The sequence below is a fragment of the Vanessa cardui genome, chromosome 8 (genome assembly GCF_905220365.1).
Source record: "Vanessa cardui chromosome 8, ilVanCard2.1, whole genome shotgun sequence".
Taxonomy (NCBI): domain Eukaryota; kingdom Metazoa; phylum Arthropoda; class Insecta; order Lepidoptera; family Nymphalidae; genus Vanessa; species Vanessa cardui.
In genome coordinates, this window is record NC_061130.1 from 10170414 (window position 1) to 10197203 (window position 26790).

At 31.2% G+C, this 26790-nt stretch overlaps 1 protein-coding gene across 2 annotated transcripts in view; it reads right to left on the reverse strand.

Moving 5' to 3' along the window:
- Positions 1-970: 970 nt before the first annotated feature.
- Positions 971-26790, reverse strand: part of LOC124531624 — a 107608-nt gene continuing 81788 nt past the window's right edge. Inside the window, exons 4-14 of one of the 2 annotated variants that reach the window (XM_047106081.1) lie at positions 25755-25942; positions 20811-20986; positions 13752-13899; positions 10957-11109; positions 10475-10662; positions 9811-9950; positions 8057-8356; positions 6469-6714; positions 6216-6382; positions 5175-5330; positions 971-4788 (exon numbers count right to left, since the gene is read on the reverse strand). In XM_047106081.1, coding sequence (XP_046962037.1) covers positions 4678-4788; positions 5175-5330; positions 6216-6382; positions 6469-6714; positions 8057-8356; positions 9811-9950; positions 10475-10662; positions 10957-11109; positions 13752-13899; positions 20811-20986; positions 25755-25942 — 1973 coding nt within the window. In that variant the 3' untranslated portion in view covers positions 971-4677. The remainder of the gene's footprint in view (positions 4789-5174; positions 5331-6215; positions 6383-6468; positions 6715-8056; positions 8357-9810; positions 9951-10474; positions 10663-10956; positions 11110-13751; positions 13900-20810; positions 20987-25754; positions 25943-26790) is intronic. The other variant, XM_047106082.1, reaches the window with a different exon arrangement.

A 26790-nucleotide genomic window follows, 5' to 3' on the forward strand; every position in this document is an offset into this window, starting at 1 on the left:
TTTTTATACATAATATAATCTAAGAGATAAACACGGCAGCTGTGTTCGATCTAGATAAATAAAAATAAGTATCAGTGTTTTAGACATCAGTGCTTGTCTATAAAAGTCACGTTTACAAGATATCAATTTATTAATCTATTCTTTAAATATTCGCGTAATATTTTTAATTATTGTAATATAGTAATTAAAAATACTTGTTTTGAGAGTTATAAAATCATTACAATGCTACTTATATTTAATAAATGAATGACATACAATAAAATACAATTTGAAGTGAATAAAACCCTTCATTTTGATACATTATACAAATATATATAAACTTCTATTACATCAATTTCTTCTTAAAATTTACTTATATATCTGCATATCCACAATTTCTGTTTGACCTTTAGCATTTCCCTCTAAAGTCACTCCTGAATGAAGTTGCTATGTATTCGTAAATCTCAATTGCATTATATATAATTTTTTTTTGTCTGTTAAAGCTTGAGGAATACGCTAATCCATTTTTTTCCGGAATCTGAAGCTAAACCATTTTTTTCCAGAATATTTATAACGGTTGAACAAACAGCCTCGACATAGAGGCATATAGACGACATAGTACTCAAGACAGATGTTGAGAACCCAGTTGGGCTTAGAGTGGGCCGCATCTTGGACGCTATTGATGTCGGGAAAAGGATACCTCGATCCTCTAGAGGGTCTGTGTTGTCAGTCTTGATCATGTAAGACGTACTTAGGGTACTTACGTTTGAATATGAATCCATGTTGGTAGCAGGTATGTATGTATGATTAATTTCTTATATAGAAGAATGTAAAAAATGCATAAAAGTGCACCTTTGCTGGAGCTCAAATGTCTACCTCTGTTTTATTTTTTAATATAGGAGTTTAACGTTGCGTTATTAAAGATATTACTTATTCAAGATTCACTTCTTAAGCATTCATTTCTAAGCTAATAAAAGAAAAAAAACTCAAGTTATTTCATTATATTTTATTTTTAGATAAAGTATATTGTACATTCTTTTAACATTTTTATGACTGCTTTCTTCATAAAAATAACTTCACCTTCCATCTATCCAACAAGCAAAGGCAACGTGAGACTAGCAAGCAACTAAATTATTACAATTGATGTTTTGTATTATAAACCTTTTTGCTTTGAAATAGATAATGGAATCGATCACATTTCACGATGACAAATTAAAAATATTTCTATGGATAATATTTTATGATAAACCAATATAAAACTAGATTTATACATGCATATATCGACGTTGTTTCACAAAAATAGTTTTCCTTACTGTTCGACCGCTTGTATTAATTATTACTTAATGCATAATATCTAATCTCAAATAAAATATTAGGCAAAGGTGTGGCAGCCAATAATAATATGCTATTGAATTTAATATCTATTGCACTGATTTTAAAGGCCACAATTCAATATCTTTTATTGAATAGAAAGAATGTTTGAAAAGGCTTTAATTGTGTTACAATAATTATATAAACTCATTCATTACGAGTTTTCATATATGTATATACATTTTTAATATTGATTTCAAATAAATAATACTTTTCTTGGTATTTCTTCCTGAGCACCGTTTAAATTTGATAAATTAATTTACAACTAATTTCCTCTTTACTCAGTTATAGTTCGTCATTTCAATTATTATAGATTGGATAATTAAAAAAAATAACATTCGAAATTAAATGGTAACACCATCTTTGTAATAATCAATAAGGTACTTATTTAAATATTATTTAAATAAATTATACATTTATATCTTTAAAGATCGGAAACGGCCATCGGTTGTTTTTTTGAAATATTTGTTATTTATAGGCACTATTAAATTGTATGGTAATAAATTATTTTGACAAAGTTCATTTTTATATTAACTAGCAACAATCTCTAAAGCCTGGATGAATACAATTGCACCTAAGTTACATTATTACTTTATTATTAGGTTTATAAGTAACATCTACTAACACAAATCCATCACAATTATTTAGAATATCAGTTGTTTCAATTTCGTTCAGTTTACATTATCTATAAATTATTTAGCTATGTCATTTGTCTAATTTAAATTACACTAGGAATTATATTAAAATAGTTGAGTCGATTTGTCGATAAAATCTTTATATAAGATAACATTATAATAGAAACGAAGATAAAATATTCCACTTTTTTAGGGATATTTGACAATCGTTTACGATAATCAGTATAATATAATCTGTGTATAATTAATGTTTCATTAGAATGACTAATAGATATATAATTTAATTACAATTTAGATTTGACTAGAAACAATCAGTACCTATAGATTTACTTAAATTTAATTTAATATAAAGAGAAAGGCATTTGAAATCAATTTAAATAAAGAAAGAAACAGACTATTCTATTTTCAACGAATCACTAAAAAGCGATGTTGCACCAATTTGTACGTCCACTTTTATGTTCTTGTTACTTTAATATTTTTTTTCTTATACCTTATTATATAGTTATACACCCGAACTACTTTAAACTATATTAAAAATTTACGCTCTCGCCACTGTGAGATATAAGAGTTTGACTAACTTTTGTAAACACAGTCCTTCAAAGTTTCACGGGAAGACGTGACAACACTGTATTTGCAATTGTTTTCCAATGATCGTTTTTACCATCTTTAATAACATTCTTTTATTTCCTTCTTAGTAAATATTCAATTTCACATATAACTATGGCGAAGCAGTGTTATTAATTATATAATTGGATACTCTTTACTTAGTTACTACTATAATACTAGACATAAAAATAGACAATATTGAGATTAGCGATCATATTGTTTCGATAATGATATAATGGAATAATATTATAAACCCTACAAAGTGAGAAGTGTCTCTTACAGTACTATAGGTAATGTTGTGTATGAAGTGCATAATTTGACTACATAAGACGTGTCAGTGTGTTTGATTGGTTAATATATTACAAAGATATACATAAAAGACTTTAGTTGATATGATTATTTTTTTTCAGCAGTTAGTTTCTTTTTGTACCTCATTAAATGACATTTACATAATTTTGCGCAATTGGATTTAATTGGATTTGAATGCATAAATAAATTTTGCACTGAATTTATAAGGGAAATCACAAAATTGGCTAAAATTATTCAAAATCTTGCCTTGCGATTGTATTATTACACAATTATGTATAATTACAACAAATATACTTGGAATGCTATACATATTTTTACTACAAGATATATTTATATAACGAAACACAGTATTCAACTATTTACATAGTATTTCAATTCAATTTGTGTTCAGAAAATAGTTTTTATTTATGTCGTTTCTCAAAATTAGTACATTATAGACGGCATTTGTATTAACTGATTTGCTGTTTAATACTTTTTTAATGATATCTATGAGATCAATTCACCATATGATCATTTTCCAAATTTCTACATACGATTAGGCAGAACAAATCGTTAATGTAATAAATACTTTTGTGGTTGTTTCTTATTTTTAGGAACTTAAATATTTTATGTTCTTAGTACAATACTATAGGTCCTAACGAACATTGATTACAATAAAATGATTTGTATAACATTTCATTTTTATTATTTTTATATGATAAGATTTTTAGTAGGTGCGATCTATATTGGCCGATCAAAATAAGTAACGAGTATGAAGATATAGTTTTTATCAGAATTAAAAGTGCGGGCACCAAATATGCGATATTCGCGTATTGGTTGTTTTTCCTTAAATTATCGTTATTTGTAACTGTTTTATAAGAGAGAACTATCCGGGCATGTGAGATTGCACCTATTATACGTATCCCGTCATAAGATTTATTTTATATTCATATTATAATTATATACGTTATAATCAAAGTATTATGCTCATTTTTTTATAGTTATGTTTTTAATAGCATGGATTATGTACAGTCGCAGAAATGTACTCAGTTTTCACCACATTTATTTTTCAATCGTTGTTTTTTACTTTTAATATAAGTGCATTATTGTGCCTTGTAATTACATATTACAGTAGTATTTCTGGTGTATAATAGTCTTGAGGTACATGGATAATGTGCTCATTTAGGGCCCGGAATTTTACATATGATATTATACAATGATTTTGGTAAAGAAGTTGTACGGGCAACGGAAAAGGCGTGAATCCGCTGATGCTATTCATGTATAGCGGCTTTTGCCATAATGACGATCGCTACCGTAATTATTACAGATTTTTGTGTTTATTTCGTTATTTTATGCGTGGAGTTGATCGCCGAATTGTTTTAGTTCCCTTTATTTTGCAGCAGAGTGTGTTAACAGCCTAATAATATTTAATAAGGGTTTTGACATCGGCATAAAACTAAACATATTATAAAATGTTAGGTAAATATATGTAATGTGTAATGTTCCTGTTTACATGTCGTGTTAATGTTTTTAAGAAAAATGTTTGTTATGGTTTATATAGAATTGTTTTCAATATGTATAACGACAGTGTAGAAATAAAACGTATGACAAATAAATATCGTGTAGGTACTAGTCGCTACAAAGTTATTCTCGAAGTTACGATACTGATCACTGAAAATATCATCAAAATCGTATCTTGTGCGTTTGAATCTGAAAGTAAATGTTTAAAACGTTCTACGTGTGATTTATCTATTTATATTTAAAGTATACGATTCTTATAACATTTACTTATGTGTATTTATTGAATATTCGGTGGCCGCAGTACAGTGATACAAATGGAGCCTCGCAGTATTCGCAGCAAGTCGATCACTTCTGGGGTCTTCATGGATGTCACGTTTTCATCGTTTACCTGTAAATTAAATAATATAAAAATCTAGTTGTATCCTGTCATTATCATATCAGCTAATTTTAATAATGAAACTTGTTTAATTTATGTAGTTTCACCCTATTTTACCCTTACTCTGATAAAATAAGTATTACTTTTATATGAAATTACGTATTGTATAAACACGGATACTGTTTTTATCTGAAACTTTAACGCCTTATATTATTAATTTGTTGTTTAATTTAGTAAAGTAATTTATGGCACTTTCTCGATTTACTTTTTATTAGAGTTTATTTTATACTGTTCTACATCGCTATAAAATATCACTTAAATCTTTATAGAACATCTATATAGATTATTTTGAATATATTATTATTAGTTTAGTTATTCCTTGCAATGAGTCGCGTCACCTGCAGTATGACGTCACCGCGCCGCAGTCGCCCGTCGCGCGCGGCCACGCTGTCGTTGTACACGGCCGAGATGTAGCTCTGCCCCGACTCCGGATGGCTCTGGACGCTGAACCCCAACCGACTGTTCCAGCCGCGGTTCAGCTCCACTGTCACTATCTGTAATGGAAAACGATTTATTACATTTTTCACAGTAACATTGATCACTTTGATAAAATCAGTGATAATCATTGTATATGCACTATAAGTAAGGATAAGCTTATAACGCCAAGTTTTCGACTCCGCACAGTCAATAAATCTTTCTTGGGGCAAGGTATCCATTTCTATAATAAAATTCAGCAGACATTTTTAACTTTACCGTCTCGTAAATTCAAATCGTTTATAAAAAATACATTGGTGAAAAAGGCGTTTTATTCGATACAAGATTTTGTAGATGATAAAAAGCGTGAAATAAATACCTGTTGACTTCCAGGCAGGATATATTAATTTAAATAATTGTATTAACTAAAATGACTTTGTTATGTTTCTTGCCGGTTCTTCTCGGTAGAATCTACTTTCCGAACCGGTGGTAGCTTCACTTAATTGTTAAATGACGAATCAAAAGTGCTTGTAAAAGCCCACTTGAATAAAGTATATTTTGATTTTTGATTTTGATTACAACGCCTTGTGTCTGTTTTCCGTCTGAGTCATACCTTTCTTTATATATATGTAAGCAAATGTACTATTTTATGTGTATCATTATATGAAACTAAAATATCTGTTAATCAAAGGATTAGGTATTGGATAGGCCATATACAGTAGCGAAGCTGACGTATCAAAGTAGTTATTTATTAATAGAATTGTAATAATATTAATAAAACTTAAAATGTCCTCATGCAAATTCGAAAATATGCTTTTGCAACAAATGTATTGATACTGAACCATTATTTAAATCATGGTTATACGTTATCGAGAAACACATGAGCAATAGTGAATATTGCTGATTATTATAACCTTGTTATTATTATGAAATAATTCAAATCAAAATACTTTTAAGTTTCTCACCGTAGGTTCTGTGCTTGTAGCTTCTACCGGTGGTTCAGGTTTGACATTCTCCTTTTGGGCTATATCTATTTCCTTAGGTTTTGAAGGAACCTCTATAGGAATTGTCTTTGCTTTTCTTTCGTTATCAGGTGATAACGCGACTCCCTTCCATTTCATTAGACCGTTACCTGTAATTTATAGACTCATTTTTATATTTATCACTTACTAAAAACTATTATGTTTGTTATTACCAGAAAGTTGTTAGAATTCATACCATCGTCTTTCTGTCCGTCAGATGCGCTTTCACTTGTTGTATGTAAGACGGCACTTTGGTAGGCCGGACTTGAGTGTTTAAATCGTTCGTCGCTCGACAGCTCTGCGGGCATCGACACTGGTTCGTCAGAATCAACAGGGAATGCGGATTCGGTAAACCGCTGCAAAGTTATGTCCTCCTGGTATAAATTCGGTGCGTCTAACGTATCGTTATCTAAATTGTTCAGCTCGTATCCATGTGGGGGCACTGAAAAATTAGGAAATAAGTTAGATCAGTTTTTAGTATATATGATTGATATATTTGAAAAATGAAACATCTTATTATAAACATAATTATGTTACTATAATACTATACATGTAGGAAGAGTACATGAGATGTATATATATAATTGAAAAGAATAAAATGATTCTGAAATTAAGTTATTCATCTTCATAGATTAGTTAATAGTGTTACATGATAACGCCATATAAATGTTTATACAAATCAAGCGAAGCGTTAAGGTATGCCGTTTATAATAATTTGCATATACATTTTAATTGAAGTTTATTGTGAAATATTTAATACATGTAATTGAAATATTCACATTTAAAATTTAATTAGTACAATTTGATAATATACACAATCATGATTGTAACTACAATGAAATTATACAATATAAGTATGTAATTTTGTTAGTGCACGTTTTTCGAAAAAGCTATTTTATATTCTACGAATGATTCGAATTTAGATTAATGTGTTTTGTGTGATTCTTTATTGATAGTTTTACGTTCTCAGCTTGATTTTACTTTCTATTATGCGTGATAAGGAACATGCGTGTGCACGCGAGCTTCTAATTATGTGAAATGAGACATGTATGAGAAGTAAGAACTCTCTATTATATTACCATTAAAAAAATCACAACACTTTGTCATATCTACTTTAATATTCTATAGAAATGCAAATGATATATGAAAAGTGTTACACAGACATGTTTTAGTTGTTTTTGCCTAACATTAACAATTTCAATGTTGTATATTCGTTCGAAGCAAGCATTTTTAAAATACCCAATTTATACAATAGAACGATTACAAAAGATACACATATCGATGAAAAAATCATAAGTAGTTAGCACATTTATATAAATTATTTACAAATAATTGCATGACATTTATTAAAATAAAAATACATGTTAGGGAAAAGTATCAGAATTACACATATATGAGGCCGTAACTAAAACTAAGAAGTCTGAAAATGTTAGTTTTAGTCAGAGGATACATAACGATATAGTGCTGCTTTATGGGTTTGTCCAAAGCATGAAACTTTTGAAAATCCTGAAAGCCGTCAGTTTGCTGTTTTGGATCTGTGTACAGGGAGGGAACGCTGAATGGTGACAGTTGTTGTTTTATTAACGGTTGATTTTATTTTTACGTAATTGATTTATCATCAAAAATATCATTTAATAACAAATCAACTGAAATATTACAATCAATTCACCAATTGAAAATTATTTGTCATAATTATCAACACTAAAAACAACAAAAGTTTTTAATCAACGTGCAGGCTAAGGCAGAAAACTGTAAGGTTTACGTGTGAGCCGACCGAGTCTCACCTGTCAGGCTTAGTTTTTGTTTTCTACAAGAAGGCGGAGCTGTGGGGCTCGTGAGCGCTATTGAGCGTTGCCGCTTCGCCTCTTCGACAGCAATACACTCTTTGCTATTTGACTCTACGGAAGCCGGCAGTTCCACGGTTGTCGATCCGATGGTAGCCGATCGTTCCATGGTTGCGCGACGATCGAGCGTCGAACGTTCGGCTCCCGAAATATCGATAGAACATTCGATTGTTTCGGATCGTTTGAAGCTCTCAGTACGTTTAGAGCGTGATTCTAGCGTAACGTTGTAACTTGGCATATCTGTGCGGAAAACCTACTAGCTTAGACAGTGCGTGATTATTTACGAGTGTGGTGTGTTAATGTGAACATTAATTGACGGAATAACCATGTTACTTATAAACACGCTTCCATTAGCCTCGCCTGAAACATTGTAAGGAAACCTAATAAGTAACTTTTCAACCCCTTTTAAATATCGTATTATTCGGAAGCTTTACACTTAATTGCTGGTACAAAAAATGGCATAGTCGAGCTGATGAAGAAAGTTTTGGAGAAAATGAGAATACCTCAGTCGTAAATCTAACAATTTTGAACTCTTTGGAGTTGTTTCGGATTATCTGTTTAGATTACATGTTCTGAATATACTCGTGATGATTAAGAAGTTGGTCATAGAAACTGTCACAGTTGACCAATGGTGAAACAATTGCATTTTGTTGCTGTATTGATTTGGATCGTAATAAAAGCGTGGTTTATAAATCATATTATAAATATTGAAGAATATCTTGAACAAAAATAAAATATGGTTGTTTCGACATTTCTTCTAAATAATGAGTAAATAAATGTGCACAAACAACAAAAATGATTAATGTACATAACACAATATTTACAGATTATGTACAATGTGTTTTCGTTGTTAGTTTTTCGATTTACATTTAATTACATTTGATAACAACAAGCACCTCAGTTATAACTTTGTACATTAAAATAAATGATCATAAATTTGCGTTGCCGAATAATTTGCAGACCAAAATATTAATTAATTTAAATCGCTAACCCACATTGCTTGTACGCTTGCCGCAGTATTTACGATTGTTTGCTAGCTAAAATTTATGTACAATAGAATTCTACCGGCTTAAATTATTGTATTGCATTGTATCTGACAGTTATGGTTATTTATATTAATAATTCCTGTATCGGTTTGAATAATCGCTTTGAAATGATAAACTGCACTTATCAAATTTGAAAGCTTTCGAACAATTCGATTATACGTGTTTTTTTTTTTAATAATATTCGAAAGTCGTCAATAGAGCCTAACTGTCTATTTCATAGAATTTACATTTTTGGAATGAACTGGCTCCTAAACTCGACGTCTCATTTTAACATACAGCGTATCGGAAAATTAAAATTTATACAATGTAAGTTAAAAGAAATTTCTAATTAAAAATATTTTTCTAATTATAATTATTAAATTAATTCTCGATGAGGATGTTATTCACTCTATAAAAACATGAACAACGTAACGTTTCTTCAATCTCAATACCCCACAGAACTTTATTTAGTTCTCTTTGTGTTGATATCAATGACAATTTGAGAAGGTTCCTTATTGTTCAAAATTGAGAAAGTGCAGTGCGGTAATCAAAATTTCAAAAAATCTTTTCTTCGTGCGTCTCTACAGTATGATACGAAGGTTACCTTTTGAAGTATGTGATATGTATAATATAAGGTTCTCAGGGTTGTATAAATACAGATAGTGTTACCATTGGGCAGTTCGTAGTGGTTGTCCTTAGTGAGCTTGCGGTGTTTGCGCGGCGACAGACATGGTGAGCGCGAACCGTCGCCGGCGTCCGGCGTCAGACGACGAGCTGCTAAGTCGCAAAGCATCGATACTGCTTCGGCTCTATAAAAACAATGTAAGTATAATGATAAAATAAATTTTATGCAAGCTGTAACTTTAAGTGAAATTATATATATAATTGCAACATAAGGATAGATAATTTTTATGTAAAATATCCACATGTTAGGCACATCCAAAAAACGCATGGTGTTAAGCTCAGTTTGTATCACAGGACAATTATTTTAAAGACAGGTTTGTAAATCTATTTATTTGAAAAGAGCAACTATGTGAGTTTCTTGCCGTTTCTTCTTGCTACAGTATTGAATTAGTAAGTAAAGTAGTATTTAATTATAGACGATTCAAAAATACAAAAACACTTCATTGTGAAGTTAACTTGAATAAAATTGATTTGATTTGATAACTTTGCGTATAGAAATACAGAAGCAAGGATATAATTTATCACAATACCGATATTTTGAGATTTCAAAAAAATAGTTTCTATATCATAACAACTTTGCAACAACACGCGACAGAAACCACCTAAAGAAGTGAAGCTTAACCTGAATCTGTGCATATCTTTATTTTACCTCAATGGTGGTTTAGGCCTATTAACAGGGGTGTCAGAATCCGTAGGACCCTCCTCTTTGGGCGACATCGGTGATAGTGGTGTCGCCGCATGATCGCGATACAGTCGTAGTCGAACTTCGGAGTCACACGCGCGAAGGAAAGCGACGGCCTCAGCATGAGACATGTTTGACATTGGAGTGTCATTCACCTACAGAAAAAAACAGAGGGGAAAAGATAATTAATTAATTCGCAACTAAATCTCAATAGAATTCCGGACAATCATTACTGACTTTTCATATGTTGTTTACAAAGCATCGATGAAAGGTAACGTTGTAAGGACACTTTTTGTGTGTTGAATGAGATTTCCTTACAATCCTTACATTATACATATTGTATCTAACAAGTCGAACTAAAGCAGTGTGTTGGAATAACTTCTATAAATTGTGTTAGCAGAGTCGGCCCTTACGGGCAAGAGCCAGTAAAGTAACAACTAATTACTTACAGCAACTATTCTGTCCCCTGGTTGTATCCTGCCGTCGCTAAGGGCCGGTTCCCTAACCAAAGCTCGTACGTAGTGTCCTAATGCACTGTGATCTTCCTTACGAAGCGTAAATCCGAGGGAGCCATTCACTTTCGTCATTATTATGTCGAATTCCTGAAAAAAAAATTAGTGTAATGTAAAATAAAATTTATAAAACAATAACAAATGCACAAATCTTGAATAGAAATAATTATAATAATTTATTCTCTTCCAGATTACAGACATTACAGTTTAAATGCGTCTTTATTATAAGGACGTAAGTGGGAAACAAAAGCTCTAAGTTGCCCTGAATTAAGAGACTTCTAGCTTGGTTGTTAATGATATAAATATAACTACTAAAATTTGAAGTGATGTATATATTTAATAAGTAATTAACTGTTTCGGTTCAATTTACGTTATTTCAAGTTTGCGCTCATTTGTTTTCGACGTGTCTGCTTGATTAATATGAAAACCGTAATTTTCCGGTAAAATATTGAATAATTATTGTTAAATAAAAAATATGTTTCCGTAATAGTTAATATTAATATAATTTAACGTTAAACCGCTTAATCGAGTACGGGGTTTCTATTTAAATAATCTGTAGATTTTTCAAGTCGACTTTTCTTGATAGAAGAAGACATTATAACTTCAAACATCAGTTCAAACTAACAATTCTTCATTCGCTTGATTAAAAATAATGTGTTAAGTTTAACTTTCTCAATTTATAAAACATTAGTTTGTATGAAAACTTAATGGGAATTATAAGTGACTCCCTAAAGGTTGCCGAACATACAAGTATATATATACTTATAACGGTGTTGTAGTCATGCAAATAGTACTGTATTATTTACTCACCACAGATCCGTCATCCTAAGAAGCGTGTACAAAAAGGTGTTATATACTTGGAATAGGGTAATATACACTACAGAAACAAGCTAAGAGGAGTTCTAATCAAACTAATAATAGTCTTTATATGTTTAAGGAAATTAACAACAATTCAATAATTTTCAACGAATAATTAAATGGAAATTATTTATTATATACATATAAGTTATTGATGTTAATTTCATTATTTCAACTATGACTATATAATTATAAAATTATAATTTTCTACCGAGGATTCGTTTTAGGGGTTAGGCCTTTAAAAAAAGTAGCTTATATCCTTGGAATTATAGCTTTATAACGCGTAAGAGCGCAAGGCACTTTGACGGACATACGTTGGCATAGATCACGCATGATAGTTACTAGTACTTTTTCTGTATAATAAATTTACAGAACAGTCAATTCATTATAATATTTACTAAAATCAATACCGATATTATTTAAACATGAAATTTCTTCTCATAATTATTGATATATTTTTTATATAAATTCATATTTGAATAAATTAAATAAAAAAAATATACTAATAAAAGATGGGCCTCATTCAAGAATAAACTTTCCGATAGTTCTTAAAGTACATGATGAAGTTCCTCTAAACGATTTTAAACCACAGTGGTAGGCAAGGAACAGCAAACTATGTCTAACAGCGTGCGAATGTATGTGGAAACACAGGTGCTCTCTATATTGCCCTTCATTCGCCAAACACAATAGTTCCGCAAGCAGACAGCATTAAGAGCTTTACGCGTTTTCCGTAGCATTGTAATATTACACTGTCAACTCCGGGCTGCGACTGTGAATTTCTTAGGAAATAAATTGATTGGTTCGGCCTGGATTTAGAACCAGTATGGATGCACCCTTATATATAGAATGATTAGCATAGAAATGGATCGTAATAACACATGCGACGCTCACGTGTAAATATGTTAAACAACGGCAATTATTCCAAAGAATATCGGGTGCCTTGTGATTTATTCACCTGTAACCCAACACAACATGTCCTTAATTGTGTAAACTGATCCGGTGACATTTGATAACCACGATTGCAATGAATAAATGATACGATAGATCAATACGCAAGTGAACTGTGGTATGCAAATCATTAATGGAACGAAATTACTGTCTCGCTTCATGTACTCGCTCAGTGCTTCATAGTTTAAACTCCATAAGTATTTAAATTGTAGGCGAATTGCCATAAATTAACATATTGCCGCGATAAGTTACAATGTATCTAAATGGCCAGTAAAAAGGTTCTTTATAGCGTCGATCGATAAATAGTGGTTAGTTCAGGGTAATGTGTATAAATCTTTAGCTTTTCCCAAAGCTAGCTTGCATAGATTAATATTTTTTTCTTCTAAAATAAATTGTTCTAAATACATATACGCCTTAATAAACACGGTATAATGTTAATTATTAGAATAAAATATATACTAATTCAAATAAAACACTATTGACACTTTACAAAGTAAAATTTTACGTAAAAATAAGTTAGAGATTGTGAAAAACTTTTCGAATAAACTATTAATTTATTTAATCCTTATTAATTGATTGTGATAAATTAAAAACATTTCTTTATATTATAACGTAATAGTTTCAGTTTTAAAAAATTAGATATAGGTATTGAAATATCTAAATTAGTTTCGTAAATATAGAACTATGAATATACCTTCAGTTAAGTTTATAGGTAAATATATACAACGAGGATTCTCGCTCGGTAAGTACTAAACTAGCTTACTCAGTACCACCTGGCAACTAAAGGGCTTAACGTGTTTGTACTAACTACGTATAAACTGACATATTGTTTATCAGTATATTTAAGGGTCTAAAGGCGACGAGCGTCCTTCGATTTAGGCAAACAAGTGCTTTTATATTAAATATGTATTTACAAGTATACTTACTCCATATTGTATATCATATACTGGCAGAGGTCTGTCAAGATCTGGTAAATGCAAGTCTTGCGTCCTTCTCTCTGCTTCAGGACTCGCTTCGCGCCGTCCTCTTCCCTCGGATGATGATGTTGTGGCACTGCTTGTCGTTTGGGAAAGTCTGGGTCAGAATTGCGGTGTATATTAATTGTACATAATTTATCATCAAAGTTAAATATAATTCCAGAAATATGTTAGCCTTTTACGGTTTCGATTTTATTTCATATGAATAGGTATATGGTTTCTTTACAAGAAAAGAGTTATAATAATTTAAGTTTTAGACTTTTATTATATTATAAAATTAACACATTAAAATGAATTCCGAAGAATTCAAGTGCTGATTTTTTTTTTTATTTTTAATAAAAGTTAGTATAGTTACATAAAATAAAATTTGAAAATATATTTAAATATAAACTTTAGTTTCTGGCAGAAATAAAAAAAACAATATTAGGTATACTTTTATTCTTACTCTAATAATAAAATAAGTAACTGTACGGATTTATGTTAAAATGTAAACCATTTAGACTTCTGTTTAAATCGCGGGTAGTTTTCAATTAAGTAAAGAACTACTTTGTTCAAGTTTCCATGTATAATATCGCTTGAAAACCATAAAGCAATTACACATAAAATGGAAATAGCACTGCGTTATTCAAACTGGATTTCCCATAGTGGGAAATTTCATTCAGTTCATGACATATGCCGTGACTGGCTCCAGTAGTGCGGTTTCACTGTACTGACTCGGGTTAGAAATGTTAAAATATTACACTAGCGATCCGTTCCGGCTCCGCTCCGGTTTACAACCAACGTTTATATCGTAATAAATATAGCTTTATTGTTTTACGCGGCGTAAATGGCTGAAGCTCCTAGACAGCATGAGTGTTTCCGACATCTTTAAGAGGTATCGTCATATCATTTAGGTAATTAACTGAATAAATTATAAATATTGCCTTCCCCATTCTTTGTATGAAATTTCGAATTTTTTCAGTTTATCGTATTCAGACAAATAGACGTAGAAAAACGAATATAGAAACAATGTGGATTTTTCTAAATACCCTGTTGTTAAATGATAAGTTATTATTTTTTTTAATCTAATAGTAGTAGTATATCCAAAAAAGCATAGTTATATATCTAATAAACATGGTTACATTACAAATTTGAACCAGATAAGTATCATTCTTACGGTAAATTTCATGTCATCAATTTATTTGTAATTAACGATTGAATTGAAAAAGATCAATGTTAAGGATGACTACTGGCAGATATTATTTTATACTAAGAGTTAAATTACCATCTTAATTTAGTCGGCATACATAGTAAGGATACGGTTTGCTCGCGTACTCTAATTACACTGGCCCTTCACCCTTTATATTGAGACATCCATATAAATGCCCTATAGTAACAGGTGAGTGATTAGTACCGAGAGAAGCTGGCATGCACTGAGCCAGCCATCCAATTATAATACACTAGCTTCTTTTCCTATCCCGCATCGATAAAATAAGGTTTTAATGTGTCTTAATTAAAAACAAAAATATGGATTTGCTTTTAACCTTTAAGTAGTGAGGTGGTTTAGTCAGATCATAAATGCTGACGTGACGTCTATCAGACGGTTATTTAAAAAACCGAAATGGGTTCTTAAAATTCGCAGGAATTTCGACAATATTCTGACTTCGCTCGACTCATAGATAATCGTTGCGTTCGATCCCGAAGCTACAGGGAAAGGCTCGGGGTAACTTTAAAAGCACCGAAATAAGGCTCATATTTGTTTTTTCACCGTCTGTGAGACACCCACGTCAGTACTTAAAGGTTAATAGTGTAACGGAAAAGACTGCTTACTGCAAGAAGATACGACTCTGGTTTTCTCAATACCGGAATGCAAAGATTGAACGACAAATTCCATTAAAAAAGAACTCAAGAATGTCTTGAGTGAAGAGAAGAAATTAGTGCCTATGTATATTCTTTAATGATTAATATTGTATTTAGATCATATATTTTGGAACATGTTCCAAGTAATTTAAATTAAACTCTAAGACAATAGAGGTAGTCTCTGGCACCAATAGTATAGTTACCATAGAAGCCAATAAAAAAAAAAGGAAAATAACTAATAATAAAATTGTAAACCTGGTGCACCAAAATATTCAAGGAATGTGAGGGAAGGACCTAGATATTGAATTATTTTTGACCTGTAATGATATTTTGTGTTTAACTGAACATTGGCTTCTGAATTATCAGGTCATGTTTAACTTTAGTGGGCACCAGATGGCTAGTTTGTTCAGTAGGAATAAAGCTATTCGCGGTGGCTCTTTAATACTAATGAGTAAACACTTTAAATTTAAGGAACGTAAAGATATTGTGAGCCTTTCTATTGAGCAAACTATAGAAATAGCCTGTGCAGAGCTTGAGCGTGTCATTGTTGTATGCGTATACATGCCCCCTAGTGGATTATATGAATTGTTTGAAAATGTATTGGAAAATGTTTTAACAAAATTATCTGAATGTAATAAAGAAATTATTATTTGTGGAGATTTTAATATAAATTTACTGCATAATACAACCACAAGTATTAGATTCAGATCATTGTTAAATTCATATAATCTGGTAAATCTGTTCTTAGAACCAACTAGAATATACTATATACTATATTGAATAAAGGAATTTGAGTTTGGGTTTGAGTTTGTATTACAATTTCATTAAAATTAAGTTATTGTTTTCTACCTCATTTTAAATATTAATTCTAATTGTCTATTAAACCAGCTGTTGTTTCGGACTTTTCTGTGGTAATTTAAGATATTTAGAAAGTTTTAGTTGAGTAAAATTTTGGTTGCCATCGCTTGGAAAACGTTCGGTCGCCGTTCGGCAAGCGAGGCAGATATAATTATATAATAAATTTTTATAAATAAAAAAAAACCGCCTTCAAAAATGAACTAAAAAGAAAAAAATAATCAGTTACATCCATATCCAATTTACGATTTATTAATCACCTCTCAAAGTCGGTGCCAACATTGCTAATATAGGTACATAATACATACATACAAAAACTAAATCTATTTATTGGCACCAACTTCAAAAGGTGATTAATAAATCGTAAATTGGATATGGATGTAACTGATTATTTTTTTCTTTTTAGTTCATTTTTGAAGGCGGTTTTTTTTTATTTATAAAAATTTATTTAATGCTTTTCAGTGTTGTTTTGTTATTTATAATTACAATTGATAGTGTTTGTCATTCACTTTATTATACTCAGTACATTTCGGCTTTCGACTCTGAACATAACTCAACGCCGTTTCAATACGATGTGGACTGCAACTCAAATTAAGCGTTACCTAAGTTACAATAGCCTAATGTAAACTGCTCGCCAATTAGACAATACCATTTTTCCCGATGCAATGCCGATAAACATTGAGGAATTCTCCTGGTAGTCCACCATCAGCTAGACTTCATCATAGGCATGTTTACTAACATCAATTGCTTGGCGACTATCTTAAAGAAATAGAACTAAACTCGTAAAATAGTTACTTAGGTACTAATAGGTTCTAATTACCAGTTGTGGTCTTCATCATCAGTTCCACTTCATCAAATGTCACTTTTCGTGAGCATATGACCAAGGCACTTTGAATAAAACCGAAATCACTATAGTGTGCCTATAAAATTTGAGGAGTTCCCTCGATTTCTCCAGGATCCCATCATCAGATCTTGATCTCCTGACAATGGGACCACCTGTAAAACATGCCCTTTCAAACAAAAAAAGAATTGTCAAAATCGGCCCAGCCATCTTCGAGTAATTCGGTAACATACATAAAAAATAAAAAAAATAAAAAAAGGCCCCGACGAATTGAGAACCTCCTCCTTTTTTGAAGTCGGTTAAAAAAACAATATATACGGTTAATCATTTCGCGACATTTAACAATATCAAAAGATTTATTATAAACTAACGGTCCTTATAATTGTACGATAAGATATATGCATACATCGTGTGTATAAACCAGGCATGCATAATCTTAATTTAACGCGCTTTGAGCGTTTCGTGTCGATATCAGTATCGTAAGCGGTATAGACTCCATATCCTGTCAAATCAATCGAATAACATTAATTATTTTTAAACATAAATTAATTTACTAATAGCAGAATAATATTTAAAAGTAAGTTAAATTTTAATAACAGTAGTTATAGCATCTTGAAAATATGTTGTAGTTATGGTTTCAATGAAATAATATACTCGACTTCCATGACATAAGGCGCGGGATATTTGAGTCCACTAGAAAATTATATTACTAAAAAATATATAGCGTTCTAATAGTTACACATCCATTTATCTCTTTTCCTCATAGTTAATTTGGCATTTGTAAGAACAAGACAAAGCATACGAAACTATAGCTACGAAACCGCTATAGAAAATTATTAGTGAGTATGGTAAGATTTTAGTTTGATTAGTGAGTATGGTAAGATATTAAGTAAAAGTATTTTTCATAACACATTTTATCAAAGAGATTTATTATTTTCTTTTTAATTAATTTAAAATATTTACAAGTCACAGGTAAACTTGATAAATTTTATCATTTAGTTGTTTACACCTATAAACATGTATCACCTCGAATGTCACTCATATTCAATATTATTTTTAAGAGTTTAGTGATAAGTCGATGGTGTAACTTTTACAATAAATAAATAAATTTGGTTATTGATACATGATTAAATCTCATAGACTTCAAAGAAATATATATACGTCTGTTATTTTTTGTGTAGCGTACCTACACAAAAAATAACAGGTACTAATACTAATAGATCTACTCATAAATAGTCCAAGTATAACACTTATTTCAGTCTAGAATACTGACGATCGACACAAAAGCTACACCTGGCAACTGTAATCTATCCTCGTAACTCAAGAATACCAATTTCCTGACTTTTAATGGAATCCCCGAGATATTTCGCCGTGGAAATAGAGCTACGATGGAGAGGTTATCGATTGTTTGAACGTGACACATAGACACTTTAACTTGCTACTTTATTACGATTCAATCGCATTTAATGTATCCTTCGTTTATTGATGATGATTGATGCACTTGTACGACTCTACTTTGATCATATATGTGTATATATTATATGGTAGCAACTAGAATTTACTAACTCCGTGGTTGGGTAGTGTGTACACTGGTTTTCATGGGTCTACGCCGAGGTCCGGCGAAAAATTTCATTAATTTTCTATGTTGTCTTGGGTCTGAGTGTTTGTGGTACCGTAGTTACGTCTGGTTTTCCATAACACAAGTGCTTTAACTATTTAAATTGCGATCAGATAATGTATGCGATATCGTTAAATATTTATTATTTCTTAAAAAATTTACTATGTGACGACCGAGAACTACTCCGAAAACACATTTTGATCAATAAACTATCTTCAAGATGTTAACAAATAATAAAAAATATCTGTATAAAAATTATATATAATCGCTGAAGGCAAAATTTTAATAATGATGAGTAAATTCTAGGCTTTTCTTTAAATAGGCTTCCGTCTGAGCCTAGTACATTGGTTACACATTAACAGGCTGTTTCCTTCCTTGTCTAAATAAATTATTTAACAAATATAATCATAACAGAACACAATAGTATTTTAGTTTTTATTAAACAAAAATATTAAATAATCGAATAGTAAATTGACTTGTCGAATGAGGGCTTTCACTTACTCCATATCCATTGAAATATCACTTGATTGCCAATTTACAGCTATAATGAAAATAAGTGGTCACTTTACGGCTATAAAACCATGAACTCAGGCACTGGTTTGACGACCTCCATGGTCGAGTGGTGTGTACACCGGTTTTCATGGGTACGCCACTCTGAGGTCCCGGGTTCGATTCCCGGCCGAGTCGATATAGATTACCATTAGTTTTCTATGTTGTCTTGGGTCTGGGTGTTTGTGGTACCGTCGTTACTTCTGATTTCCATAACACAAGTGCTTCAGCTACTTACATTGGGATCGGAGTAATGTATGTGATGTTGTCTCATATTTATTTATTAAACAAAAGAAAGTTATTTATTATTAAACTGGTAACCATTGTCTGTGGCTCACATACATAAATAAGATCAACTCTTCATCAGAATGAAGTACCTATTCGTACGAGTTTTATAAAGCTCCTCAAACAAGCTGAACGTTATTCGAATTTCATTTTTTTAGTTACATAAAATATTGCATAATTTAATAGATTCTGCTATAGAAAACTCAGTATGCAACCTGGAACAAAGCCGCTTCAGCATTTTCGTATGAGGCCTTAATTGTAAAGCGCTATATGTTTCTGTGTCATGGATTTAGTTCTCATATTCAGAAACATAAAACTTTTTATTGAATATGTCACTGCGTTGTATATGAAAAAAGTTGAAAGCAACATTGTAAAGTTCTAAAGCTCAAACGTCTGTTATAAATATAAAAGATAAGTTTTTTTAGATCAGAGAAGTAAGTCTGTATATTGAAGTGTTTGCTTTTTTTACTTACTAAAGTATTCCATAATGTTGCCATAAGTTACAAATAAGTCGTATTTATTAACTTATGTTATTATAAATAAGTATATCCAATAAAAACAGGACTAACATGTTGATATTTCAGACAAAATTATCCGCTCGTTTATTTGGGGTCGGCGCAGCGTACTCTTTAATTAACATGAAAAAATAATTTGCCTTATTTTTTCGGCCAGTAGATACTAAATCTTTTGGAGATGTATTTACAATTTCAATTAACCACTGCGCTATAGGAAAAGCCATAGGAATCAGACCGTACTTAGTTTTTAATTTCAAACTTTTAAAACGAATGACTATTATACTTTTGAAAGCACGATTTCAATAAAGTAATATGTAGTCATATATTTTGTACTATTTCTGTGTTTATTAATTATCAATTACTCAATGTATATTATCTTATATAGGATATACCTAAATCCATTGGTCAGTTGATTTAAGAATAATAATATATGTGTAAATTTTTAATTTAGCATGTTTTTCGTATTGTTGCGAGATCATTTTGATTAAGCGTTTGAGATATCTCACCTTGCGTGTAAAGGATGGCAGTTAAGAGGGTCGAGGGGTAAGTGTGGCGGGTGTGGCGTCCGAGCTGGGGGCGTCGGGGGGTCCGGCGGCGTGACACTCTCGAGGACATCGCTCGGCGGACGGCACACTCGTAACTCTACCCTCGTCGAAGCCGTGCGAAGAACTTCAAGAGCCTCCTGTTGTTGATGAAAATATTAAATTTATAAACGTTTCAGAATGAGGTTGTAAACAATATTATTTAACCTTAAATTTAAATAGAAAAGGTAATAAGCTAGTCAATTGGATCTTGAAACGATTTTATTTGATTACGGCATGTTCTTAAGTGTAATTGACCAATTAGAATAGTTTAAGCATTACTTAAAATAGTTCTTAACAATTGGCAAATCAAATAAATTACTGAATAAATGAAGCACATTTGATAATGACAGTGATTATTACAAATTAAAAATTGGGATAGAGCAGATTAAACTAAAACTAGTGTTTTTTTTTCAGCTAAATTCGTTTTAAATGAAAATTCAACGATTTCATTCTAAATTTGTTTTTACTGGTAAAAGGCTAGTTTATTTCATCTTACAAGTCTTTACCAATTGGTTCCTTCTAACATAATTATACTAAATAATATAAAGCAAAGTCGCTTCCGGCTGTCTGTCTGTCCCTGGGTATGCTTTGATCTTTAAAACTACGCAATGGATTTTGATGCGGTTTTTTTAATAGATCTAGTGTTTTAAGAGGAAGATTTATACGAAGAATGAAAAATAAGGAGAGAATATAGAGGAGAAATATTGGTAATTTTAGAGGTTTCTAACGTGATGTCGTAAAAAACCACTTTTGGAGCTTTCATTGAAAACGCCGGCTGAATTTCACGAGATTTATCAAAATAATATACTATAGTATTATACACTTCAAAGGGTCTACAAAGTCTGCAATGGTATATTTAATCTCTTAGGGATAACCCACAATAACCACTTTTCGACCTTTACTTTTTTAAGAAATAATTACTTAGTTATATAGATTTTAAGAAATGTAGTACTAATCCTTATCCAATTAAGTACCTTAGATACGTTATACGTATATACATCATGTGCTTAAATGGATATTTTCGAAGATATTTTAGATTTAAAAATGCAGGGATATAGATTTGTAATGTAAAAAAGGCGTAAACTTTGTGTATACATTCTGTAGCATATTTAGTATCATTTTCATTGCAATAGACATTGCAAGAGTGAATCGTCAATATTTTTTAAAAATGTAGCTGAAATAGTTTTCTCTAGCATAATATCTGTTTTAGAATGCAATTGTCAGAGAGATAACTCTTATTGGTCTACTATATTTTGTTGGCCTACGCCGCGTTTAATAGCCCAGCCAAAACCGAGGTTATTGAAGCAATAAGCCATTCTGTGGGAATGTGAGTATTGATCGAGTAAGCGTTTGGTCGTTCTTGATGTGGATATAACGTGGTTTTAAAAAAATAAAGTAAATTAACAAAAAATTTCATGTTTTATATTTATTAATGTTTATTTATTTCACGGCTAATATTTTTTTATTATAATTCGAATAACCTGTTTAAAGAGGCAATCATGTGATTAAATAAGAGTAATTATTATTTTTTAATTGTCTCATAAACATTTGTCTATTTATTTATTACGACAACAATCATGTGAAACAATAATGTCTTTAGAACATTCTTTTGCTATTAAGCGATTTTACTATGACGGAGTTTCAAAGGTCGTTAAACTATACTATTGAACACCTTCAAGGCCTAATTAAACACGGTTTGAAATTCAGTTAAAGCTGAGCTTCACATCTAATTCAAGCTGAATGTAAACTACATTTGAATAAAGTCTATTCTCTAATTAAATAGAGTAATTGAAGCGAGAACTCTAGACTAATTCTAACATTTAGCGGCCATAGTTATGTCGACTACTAATTCACTGAGATAAAGGGGACCATCTATTTTTCAAGTGACACCAACAGAGGTTAGGTCTTTATTCAGTCGCTTTGTGTATCGTATCGAAGTGACAAAAGAGGCCGTTATTGTTAGATATGAAAAAGTGCTTTGTGTTGTGACCTCAGCTGACGGTCTCGTTAAGAAAAGGTGACGTAAATGATAAATATTGATACGAGGAAATTATTCAAACGGTCTACATGTTTTTATAACTCGAGTAATAGGTCGTTTAGTTAGTAGATTTGGAGGTCCTTGGTTTGTCTACCGAGTCGGGATAAGAGGTTAATGAATTTATTACAATCTCGTATCTCGGAAAGCACGTAAGGCCTGGCACCTAAATACTCGCTGATAGTGAAATTGTTTTCAGATCTCACCGTAGCGCACCCTTCCATCGTTGCGAGCAAACTTTTGAAGTCTAATATCCAGTTCTATACAAAAAATACCCTACCCTACCAAAAATTGGTGATCATGGTCGAAAATCAAGTTAGGTACAAAAAAATTAAGCAGTTTAGATTATCTTGGAAGATTTTTGAAAGTGTACAATACGATTGTTTTCTGATGATTGCAAAATATTTATTTTTCTCAAATGAATCGAAGCTTGAAATCGGGCTATCATGACACAGTTAAGTGCTTAAATTGCGTTCATTCTAATTCGTAATCTACATGCAAATAGAATATGCTCAAATCCTCGATCATTTCCATTAATTGGAGTGAAATGTTTGCGTATTAAGCGGCTCATTGTTATCTCACATCCTTTTCAATTATTTTAATTCTTAAATGAAAAATAGAGATTATTGTTAAATCACCAATTAAAACGTCCGTATATCCGTATATATAGATACCGGGGTTTTATTTAATCAGGGCAATATTGTAACCTCGCACATTTTATTCCCTCGGTCAGCTATACGAGGGAAATATGAAATGAAATTGAATTCTGTTAACCCAGTAATCATTTACAAACACATTGATTTACATATTTGGTCCTGTTACTTGTTAAATAAATACAGACTCCTTTTTGTTAGCCTCGTAAAAATACAATTACGGTCAAATATCGTCAGTGTGAATGAATATAAAAATGAATATTCAATTTGATTTCGAAACGAAAACACTATTAAATTTTAACGGATGCTTTTTATTTCATAATATCATTTTATTATTTGTCACATTCGTTTGTATTAAAAATTTTAACCCTATCATCGAATAATGTATATTCGCACATACAATACGTATGTGAACAATTCCGTATTCTTAAACTATGTTCGTGATCAAAAGACACAGCTTGTCTTCAATGAATTCCAAAGTTTCTCGAACACGTTATCTGCGACATGTGTTTACAGCTTCAGATACAACGTGAGACAAAGTTTCCCGATGTTCAGACATTATTGGCGTGCTACGTGCAATAATAAGAGTGTTGTCTTCAATTCTCTGCGCGTCTATAGAAACAATACACAATGACAGACAACGATAAACTGTTTTTAACTAGGAAGTTATAAGTATATATAAATGACGAGGTGTTATGACTTTGTTCGTATGGCGTTGTATGGAATTGTAAAGTTTGGAGAGGCGACTCGAATAATTTAACATTCTGGTTTAAAATGTATACCATGTATGCTTTCTGTTTTTGATAAAAGCTTTTTAAATTACATAATTCGTTTTAAACATTAATTTAATATACGTGTATAATATGATGTTTGTAGTTTTAAATTATCTGATTGTTCTAACGAGTTGTGTTCAGAGAAATTAATCAATTTAAATCTAAATATGCTTATTAGTAACTGTTTTTATACTCATAAATTATACATATACATGTATAAATTTTATTGGAATACAATAAGGGAATAGGAATATAATTAACAAATATAATTAATTGACAGTCATGATATTTATGATCGTTAATACAAAACATTTGTTTAAATTTAATCGTTCAATTAAAACAAAAAAATAAAAAGCTTCATTTAGAAAAAAGCAGTTTTTCATAATAACTGTATAAATGTATGTATAAATTTAAAGTAATTAATCAGATAATAAACTTGAACTCTTAAGTATTACCTAACATGGAAAAGTATAAGTACATAAAAACGCAAATCCATAATAATGTGTTACAGTGTCTACATCCCCCAAGTCAGTTCCCAATAAGTGTTAAATTTTACGTTGGGTTCAAATACAACGTAACAACACAGATTTTGCTTATGATTTAGATTGGTAGTGTTTGATAGAAATATCGGAAAATTATATACTATTTGAGAGTTCGTAATCACAACGTTTTTCATATCGTTAAACGTATAGCGAGAATGTGACATGGCTTCTCATATCATGAATTGTTGCAGGCGTCGAATAATATTTCCGTGGCCGACATTACTCACCTTATTACAAACTGTACGTCTCGTAGCAAGCTGTGTTGACGTTTATATAAAAGTTTTTATGTTTATTACTCGGTTCTTGGTCTGTAGGAAGGGCTACGAGAATTTCCAATTTAAATGCACGTATTTATTTTCCGCCGGCATAATATTTTACGAATTCCATTTCGGAGTTTCTTCGTTCCCTACTCAATATTTTAAGAATCATGAATCAATTTATTCTGTAACTCAACTTCCGAATAAATGTATTTTAACGGTCAATGTTTTTGTAATGTTGGATCAGTTTGCATAGCCTCGCTTTATTATAACGTTTTATTGGTAGTCGCTAGCAAATGTTTTTCTTGCTAAAAAATTTGTAAGGAAAAATTGGCTGATAAAATAATTTCGAGGAGTTTATTAAATTTTCAATATTTTAATTTCCGTTTGAGAGTAAATTGTGTTTCCAGATTGAAGATAAACGAGGAGCTGATGGAATTTGCGCTTCATTTTTTAATTTTAAAGTTTTTAAAACTTTTTTATTTGTAAAATAAAAAGCCTAAGTACATGTATTTTGTTTGATTGAGTTAAGGAGTTCATCAATATTTGAATATTCAAATACTTTAATTGAACTTATTAAAACAATTGACCTCCTATTGTACTTACATAAGTGCTGAGTCCAGCAAGGGGTACGCCATTGGCGGATAGCAGGAGATCCTTCTGAGCGAGCCTGCCAGTACGCCACGCAGGTTGAGGCGGGTACAATCTTCTTATCCTTACGAGACCGCTGCCACCACAAACCGACATTCCCAATCCTCGTCCATCTTTCTCCACCACGACTGTGAACGTGTTTTCTGTAAACAATGATTATGATTATTATAAAAATACCTATGGTTTGTATTATAATAAAGAGTTGAGATCTATTTGTTTGTTTTTCTGGTTTTTCGCAATATTCAATTGCGTAATTTTTTAGTATGTTATCGTCTCACGTAGGGAGAGAGAAAATAGTCGGTCCGGATGTTTTCCAAGTGAAAGCTGCCAAATTGCCAATACATAATACATGCACGAAAACTTAGTAAGAATGAATTATAAATTTCTCAAATATATCATAAGATATTTATCCAGTTTATGCAGAAAGACAATTACTTTTTAATTATGATTATTGTATAAATGTATGACGAAATTTTATTTATGCAAATTGCATCCTAAAGTGCCTTGTATACGAATCTTCAAACATATTTGTAGTTAAATTAATTCTTATCTTGGTTCTGCACTTTGAATTAGTAACTTTTAGTAGATCAATTACTTGGCTTTGCTTTGTGCAAGCCCGTTTGGGTACCACATCTACTCGTCAGATATTCTACTGTCTAACAGCAGTACTCGGTATTGTTGTGATCCGGTTTGAAGGGTGAGTGAGCGAATGTAACTACAGGGACGTAACAACATCTTAGTTCCCAAGATTGGTGGCGGAGTGGCCATATACAAAATTTCTATGAGCGGTGACATTAACTGGTGGTGGCCCAGTAACTCGCCATCCTATATCATAAAAAAACTAGTACCAATAATAAAATTAATATGAATTAATGGAATCATTAGAAATGAATATTTGAAACAGAAGCTGTTCATACTTCAAGCACAAACTATACAACGTCATATAGCTTGGGAATTTCAAATTGAACAACAGTTTCCACAGATAAAAGGC